The 8,561-nt window shown below is 40.1% G+C and overlaps 1 protein-coding gene across 1 annotated transcript; it reads right to left on the bottom strand.

Annotated features, from left to right (window-relative positions):
* Positions 1–1,180: 1,180 nt before the first annotated feature.
* LOC140231673 (uncharacterized) lies at positions 1,181–4,678 on the bottom strand. The gene is made up of 3 exons (XM_072311830.1): positions 4,497–4,678; positions 2,527–2,611; positions 1,181–1,692 (listed from the first exon to the last, which is right to left on the bottom strand). The coding sequence occupies exons 1-3, from the start codon at positions 4,542–4,544 to the stop codon at positions 1,496–1,498; spliced, it is 330 nt and encodes a 109-aa protein (XP_072167931.1). The 5' UTR covers positions 4,545–4,678; the 3' UTR covers positions 1,181–1,495.
* Between the last annotated feature and the right edge of the window lie 3,883 nt (positions 4,679–8,561).

Here is an 8,561-nt window from a genome sequence, read left to right as displayed (position 1 = left end):
TTGTATGTGGCACTGGGGAATAGCCTCAACCTGAACAGAAAAATTTTCATTAGGCTTTCGCATTTCCCAAGTCTTTACTATACAAATCAGTCTTATTTGTTGGCCCAGTTCACATGATCTACTATGAAGTGTATTTCAAAAGACATACATCTAACTTCATTCACGTCATACATTCATCTGCATCCTGTACTACATTGTACACATGTATGTGGTTAAAGTTTCAATGTATGTGCACACATTCAATGTGTAACCTGGTTGTGTTTATCATTAAACAAATAATAAAATGCCTAATCTCTGCAAATAATGTGTTGAACAGAGTATTCCGTAATGATATTTGGAAATGTGTGTGTGTTTGTGTGTCTGTGTCTGTGTCTGTCCAAATGAAGAATACTTGAGTGGATGTATGTACACTTTATGGTGGATTATTTAGTTACTGTCCTCATATCATCCATGAAGCTTTATAGCAGACGACGAACTCGGGGGGGGGGGGGGGGGGGGGCAACCTCTACTACTGTCAAGTGAAGAAAGCAGACAAGACTAGATTCATAATCTGACACATTGGCAGACATTTTAGTTGCAATCATCTTTTTTAAGTAAATGAGCAGGGGTTTGCTCATAGGTACTGAAGTGATGTGAATTGCATCTGGCCCTGATGTAAAGTTCACATAAAATACTGTAAGATCAAAGATTAGTTGAATCAAGAAACTGGAAATAAACTCACTGTTGCGACGTTTCGCCAATTATCAATTGGCTTCTTCGGGCGAATGAAGCTCCCGATGATGGAATGGCCCTTAAATAGTGCGAGATTGTGCAGAGCGCACTGGACCTTGTCCAGCGCGCGAAAGACGGCTTGGGATTTTGCGAACGGCCCGGTCCCACGCGTGCGATAAATTGAATCTCGCACTATTTAAGGGCCATTCCATCATCGGGAGCTTCATTCGCCCGAAGAAGCCAATTGATAATTGGCGAAACGTCGCAACAGTGAGTTTATTTCCAGTTTCTTGATTCAACTAATCTTTGATCTTGTACTTCGACTGGATGAATGAGAAGAATTTACATCAGTATAAAATACTGTATGTATACGACATCTGTGTGTCTTACATTCAGGCTAGAACACAGTAAGCAATCCAGTGAACTTCATTTCACACTCGAAAGCACAGCAATAAAGTCACAGTTCATGTCAAATATCTGTTCAGCTAATTTATTACTGCCATGTCATTCTGATATGAACAATAATCAGTTTGTTCCTTAAAAGGTGAAAAAAAAATGTATGTACTTTTCAGCTTCTTGAGAATAGCAGTGTTGATGATGACCTGATTCATTAGAAAATGCCACACACAGCCTTTGACACTCCAAGCCACATGCAACTGTCCACTCTTCTGCTGTGACATGCCAAACTTAACACCGTGTTGCGTCGTTAAAGAAATTCAATATATCTGTGGTCTATCTGCTTCATCAAATTCATGTTCATTGTTCATCTCCATTTTGAAGAGTCTCATGGTTTGCCTGGCGTGGGCTGTGGTAGTCTGCTTTTGCGCATGTCTGACTCCAGATCATAGAAGGACATCTCATTGTAGCCATAGTACTCCTGTGTCTGGTAGGAATCTCCCTTGCTGGCAGGAGTGGCTTGGGTTGCAGGCTCAGCAGGCTTGGCAGGCTTGGTTCCCTTGGGAGCAGCTGCTGGCTTTTCACCTGAGAGATAGAGAAACGGGCAAGTCTGATTGTTTGACATGTTGTGGGGGCATTTGAATTCTGTAAATGTAATTTGCAGACAATACCATGGCGGATTCAGAGGGGGCGCACCAGGTGCACAACCCTTTTTCTGGAAAATGAAATAAATTACAAAGGGGGCACATGTGTAATTTCTAAAAGAAAACATCTTTATCAGCCAATTGTAGTGGCACCAGAAACTGCAAGCACTGAAGCCTTTTTTTTTTCTGCTTGTCAGCCGATGAAACCTGGAAGTGGCATGAGAAACAGGAAAAAATTAGCACGGGAGAGCCTTTTTTTTGTCAGCTGATTAAACCTGGAAATGGCACCAGAAATATTTTTGCACCCCCCCCCCCTTACAGAATTCCTGGATCCGCCACTGCAATATTTTGAGTAACTGCTAAAATCACTACTGAAACATCTTGAACAGCGATCCTCTTCAATCTTCACACAATAGAATATGTCCTAATCTTAAGCAACATCACTTTCTAGACGTTTTCAAACTGAGCATGAAAGTTCAAACAACTTTATGCTTTCTCTTAAACGTTAACTTTAATATGTAGATTAATGACATAGCATCCCCATTTCACATTGCTTTTCAATGTATGATGAGTAGAGTCCCTGTATGGATGCATGGTTTGTGTTTTCATCTTTAAACCGGGTTTGTTTGCTTGTCTGCTTATAATGAAATTTCAGTATAATGAAAAACAAAACAAAACAAAACAAACAAACTGCTGGTCCTGAGGACTTCATTGTAATTAATATACATTGTACCATACGGAAAATAATGAGAAATATCAAACTATATGTACTTGCCTGAATCTCCTGATGTTTTGTTTGCTTGGTGCATAAGGCCAACAGACAAGGACCTTTGGGAAGTTATCCAAGCTGCTGGTCGAACCTTTGCAATGAAAACAAACAAACAAACAAAACAATGAGGGAAAAGAAAAATGAACAAGCAGTAGGCCTACGTAGGCCCTACATCTTAAAAAAAATATGAATCCACCCCCCCACGTGAATTGAATATTTCCTTTGATTTTCGAAATTCAAGATATCTGCATGTACCCTACATGATGTATGGTTGGACCTACTACTCATCGACCGCCTAATGTTTAACTGCTTGATAAGAATATTTAACACTGAAATTAACGTAAAAAACTTGACCTGCGTGACTGAGAAAATCCAGCACTATCAAATGCCGTTGTTCCCTTTTCGATTCGAAGTTTCAGTGCAAAAATATCGCTGTCGAACTTGCGTGGCCTCGTTTCAGCTCCCCGCGGTAAAGCTCCTAATTGAGATCGACCACTGTTTTTGCATTGACAATGCACGCAAACCGAGTTGTATTGAACACCGTGTTGTACGAAGCTTTGTAGAAACTTCCACAGCTAGACATAACATTACGATTCGGTGAAAATATTCATTCGAAATTTTGTCCTTGATTAAAACCATTAATGAACAGTGAATTTTCGCGCTTTCCCACACCATCCTCATCAACGGTCAAAGCCAATCCATTTTTATGTGCTCTGCACGCAGTGAAGTGCGTACCCGTACTAAGCGTTCTGTGCGCCAATGTATACGCGGTCGGTTTCAAAAAGGGTGGTCGATATGTAGTAGGGCTACCATACATGTAGATCTATCTACACTGATACAAAAGGTACATTTACTTTTGACCGAAAGATCGGTCTGTATCTGGTCGCAGGGAATATGTTCCGCGGAGACTGCATCTGGCTTCATGGATCCCCCCTAAAGGAGAGCGATAATGTCAAAAAAATAAGACTCCTCCAGACAGATGGATCTTTCTGTCTACTTTTAGACTATTTAATTTTCAGGTCCCTCGAACCCACTGTTCAACTTCAACAAAGCAAGCAAGGACGCATGCATGGTTTCGCAATTGCAATTTGATTGCAATTGATCGGTTTTAATGTTTGTCAATACAACGTGATAAAATGAAAGGTGCTTACAGTATATGCGGGTAATTAATCATGCAACGTAGGACATTAAAAATCAGAATCGCTTTAATTTACCTTTAATATTAGACTTGGCCCCGCCCCGCATAGATCTGGTCTAGATCTACGTGTAGTAATATGGTAGCCCTACTACATATCGACCACCCTTTTTGAAACCGACTGCGTATACATTGGCGCACAGAACGCTTAGTACGCACTGCACTGCGCGCAGAGCACATAAAAATGGATTGGCTTTGACCGTTGAAGAGGATGGTGTGGGAAAACGCGAAAATTCACTGTTCATTAATGGTTTTAATCAAGCAAGGACAAAATTTCGAATGAATATTTTCACCGAATCGTAATGTAATGTCTATGGAAGTTTCTAAAAAGCTTCGTACAACACGGTGTTCAATACAACTCGGTTTGCGTGCATTGCATTGTCAATGCAAAAACAGCGGTCGATCTCAATAAGGAGCTTTTACCGCGGGGAGCTGAAACGAGGCCACGCAAGTTCGACGGCGATATTTCTGCACTGAAACTTCGAATCGAAAAGGGCACAACGGCATTTGATAGCGCTGGATTTTCTCAATCACGTAGGTCAAGTTTTTTACGTGAATTTGCCTAAATATTCTTATCAAGCAAATAAACATTAGCCGGTCGATGAGTAGTAGGTCCAACCATACACTGTCAATACATCTTGTACCACTCGGTTACGATGATGAACATTACATACAACTAAACGCATGGGACCACGCAGTACATCCTTGCTATAATAAGATTATTCACTGTCTCTGCACAAATGCATCTTTGAGAGCCACAAAATGGGCATATTTGACTCACCAGATGGACAATATTTGATCTGAAGACACAACTTATCAAGGACTCCATCTTATTGACGCTAGTGCTAATGTGCAGGTCACTATTCGTACTTTTCGCTACGTCGTCTGGAAGTTCTTCGACAGTCCCATTACTAGTAGTTCATACTGGAAAATCCTTCACGCAGCAAGCCCGTGACAGGGCCTAAACTGGGCTGCGGGTAAATACTGTAGAATTTGCGTGCCTCCGGACAACTACGGGCGAAATACGCGTTATATAGGTACAATGTACTGCCATGTGCGGGCCATCTGTTTCCCGCAAGTCACACGGAAGGCTCGTCCGGAATGGTGTGACAGGGCCATACATGCAGATTCACATTTTTTTTTTTTTTTACATTTTGGGCCCTACCCCTTGGATTAACACAGCTTTTGGACCCTTCCCCTAGTACAATGCCCGTATAATCTACAAAAGACCTGCTTTTCCAGATTAAGAGTGCACGTTTAATGGCGCCAGTGGCTACTAGACCTAACGTTACTTCTTCTTCTTCTTGGCTACTGGCCAACACCCTTTTGTAGGGGCCAACCGTAGACAGTCTTGCTTGTCAAGCCTTTGCCTTATAGCCAACCTATAACTAAAGTAGCTCTGTCCGCATTCGAGATACAATGTATTCTTGTATTTTCGCTCTTCGAGCTCGTGTATAAACATTATAAAACCCAATAATGAATAAAATGAGGTTGTGGTCAATGGCAGTAGCATAAAATACCTCGGACTGTCGGAGGTACGCTAACCTAGCTAGTAGGCCTACCTCTTTGCAAGGTTATGCGAGCTGAACTACTTTGACGAAGGTTTGTCAGAGTAATATGAGTCAGTGTTGGGCATAGATCCCATTTTATTTTAAGGTACTGGTACATTTCAGGGGCCGGCGCAATGTTTTCAAAAGTGTGGGGGCCCACTTCCGGGTTTCATGAGCTAGCAAGCAAAAAAAAAAAGAGGTCCTCAGCTCATCTCTCCCCGTCCACTTCCGGGTTTCTTCAGCTGACAAGCAAAAAAAAAAAAAAAAAAGGGCCTCAGCTCATTCTCTCCCCTCCCATTTTCGGGTGTTATGAAAAAAAAAAAAAAAAGGTCTTCAGAGAAAACACATAACCTTACCGCCGCCATACTTCAAGATCTCTATCCATTTCTATTTTAGTGCCACTTACTTCCGGGTTGAAAAAAGTGTGGGGGCCCAAAGTGATAACACCTTTGTATTCCTTTGTATGGTGCACAAAAAGTGTGGGGGCCCGAGCCCCCACGGCCCCCACGGCTGCGCCGGCCCTGCATTTGGTTTGCATGATTTACTAGTATTCAAAAAGATTGAGAAGCTACATATCTCAGGCTTGGGGACTCAGTGGGAGGCGACCTGGTTGCGACTGGAGTTTCGTTGCGAAGACATCTCCGCGATGTCTCTTGGAGACTAATCTGGTCTCCGAGGAGTCGTGAAAGAATCGAATACTATATGTTTTGGTTCCGGAGACGTTTTCCAGTCTCCAGTTGGTCTCTGAGACGTTTTCGCGACGCCTAGAAATTAATCTTGTCCGCGAAGTCTCCGAGACGTCTACGCGACCTCGGGGAGACGATCTCGACCCGTAGGGCCTATAGGCCTATACGGTGAACGACGGAGACATCTCGGCGATTCATGAGAAGATGAAGGGCCTATCATAAATTAAGGTCGAGGCAACGTCTCCTCGACTTCCTGGCGACTTAGTTGTCACCTTGTGTGGAGTCGCCTTATAGGTGAGAGCGCAAGCCATTTCTTTGTGTAACCCTTCCAAACCATGAGTTACTGCGACACAACGTTCGTGCAATCGTTTTTTTATTTTTATTTTTTTATTTTCTTTTTTACTAACCCTGCCTGTTAAAAACGGTTCTCGCAAAATTTTGCTCGGACATTGTCGCAGTAACTTTTACCCCGATATTACCCCGACAGCCCTTCTGTCAAAAAAGCTATTGCCGTAACATTCCTTCGATACACACGCATGCGCAATTAGTCCAAACAGAATGACACACCACTTGTCAATCACGCACGGATTGTTTAAACCACACCCTTCGCGTATGAAGGGGAAGGTTATTATAGAAACCTATATCCGCAGGTTTTTGATCTGTGTGATCTGTTTAAAAAAGGTACCCCTGGCTCTCTTCTGCAGTTGTATTCCTTGAGGTGAGGACTTTTGTTCTCTGGCGGACGTTCAAGTTTCATTTTTTTTTTTTCAAGTTTCAAGTTTCTTTATTTCACCAAAGCAAGGAACATGTTAAAAACAACTACATATATCAACATTCGGATATGATTACAAACATTACTATCAGTAAGACAGTGAAAAGGAACAAAATACATAAATAGATTGACAATTACACGTACATAGGTTAACAGTTATGCTATGGTAGGTAGCAGCCAGAAAGGAGGTGTCCCTTATTAGCTGACCTAGGATAATTCATTCAATTTCATTATATATAATGTGTTCCAATGAAAGTAAAAACGTTTGAACAGGACAAGACAAGACAAAGCTAAACATAAAATGACAATAATACAGGATGTCTCGAACATAGGGGATAAAAAATATACTCCTGACCTTAATAAATTTGGTTGTAATTATGGAGAAGAGCTTTTTTGTAACCAGATTTAAACGTATTCAAAGAGTTAGCATTACGAATTGTACAGGGGAGAGAATTCCACAGGGTAGGACCAATGTAAATGATAGATCTTTGATAAAAAGAAGTACGAGATACAGGTAGGTGAAAATCATTGGCAGATCGCGTGCTATAATTATGAATTTGATTATTAAAAGAGAACAAATCTAAAAGAGTCTTTGGTAATAAACGATTTTTACACAAATACATAAAAATTTCAGCTTGATATTTGTACATATCATTCAACCGCAATATCTTCAGGGATAAGAACAGTGGTTGGGTGTGGGGCAAGAAAAGAGGCATGGGAAATGATTCGTATTGCACGTTTTTGAAGCACTGAAAGTCTTTGAATATAACATTCATGAGCATTGCCCCAAACAGTTATTCCATAGTACAAATGAGGTAAAATTATGGCATTATAAATTGATTTTAAAACAGACTTTGGAAGAAACTAAGTTTATACATTACACCAATATTTTTTGATAATTTATTACAAACAAAATTAATATGATTCGACCATTTCAATTTATTACCTACATGAACTCCAAGAATTTCAGTGAAGATGTCTGCAAAATTTGAGAACCGCACATGTTAATGAATACAGTGTCGATGTTACATTTTTTCTTTGTAAATATCATAAAATTAGTTTTGATATGTTAATTGATAATTTGTTAGCTCGCAGCCAATTTGTAACATATTGCAATTCCTTATTAAAAACCTCTTGCAGAGAATCAATATTATCATGAGACAGGAATATACTTGTATCGTCTGCAAATAAAATGCATTGTAAAATGTTAAAAACATTGGGTAAATCATTTATATACAAAAGAAATAAAATAGGCCCGAGGATCGATCCCTGGGGCACTCCACATCTTATGTTTTTGTAATCTGATATATTCTTATCAATGGACACAAACTGCTTACGATTACTCAAATAACTTTTCAAAAGTTTGAAAGTGACACCACGAAATCCATATAGACTTAATTTAGCTAAAAGAATATATGATCAAGCGTGTCAAATGCTTTGCTGAGGTCCAAAAATAAGCCAAGTAAAATTTTCCCGCTATCTATTGCACAGATCACCTTATGAATAAAATCAATCAAAGCAGAAGATGTGGAGTGCCCCGGTCTAAATCCATACTGATTTTTCTTAATGATATTGCACTTCGTAAGAAATTCAACAAGCCTATAGTGAAAATACATTTTTCAAAACTTTGGAAAAAACAGATAAAACTGACATTGGTCGATAATTTGTCATTACATCAGAGGAACCTTTCTTTAAAACTGGTACAACTCTGGCTATCTTCAATTTATCTGGAAATATACCAGATTCCATACACTGATTGAATATTGCACATAGGGGTTTACATAAACAAATGAATAGCTCTTTTAACAATTCGAACATCAATATTGTCATATCCAGCA

The sequence above is a fragment of the Diadema setosum genome, chromosome 1 (genome assembly GCF_964275005.1).
Source record: "Diadema setosum chromosome 1, eeDiaSeto1, whole genome shotgun sequence".
NCBI classification, from domain to species: Eukaryota; Metazoa; Echinodermata; class Echinoidea; order Diadematoida; family Diadematidae; genus Diadema; species Diadema setosum.
Note: the sequence above shows the minus strand (reverse complement) of the source record. Positions and strands in the feature narration are given on the sequence as shown.

Bases quoted from the DNA above. Each gene is read 5' to 3' on its own strand.
- LOC140231673 (XM_072311830.1), bottom strand. From the start codon at position 4,544: ATGGAGTCCTTGATAAGTTGTGTCTTCAGATCAAATATTGTCCATCTG. The intron at 2,612-4,496 runs GTGAGTCAAATA...TTCATTGCAAAG, and splicing joins GATCAAATATTGTCCATCTG to GTTCGACCAGCAGCTTGGAT. The intron at 1,693-2,526 runs GCAAGTACATAT...TCTATCTCTCAG, and splicing joins CAAAACATCAGGAGATTCAG to GTGAAAAGCCAGCAGCTGCT.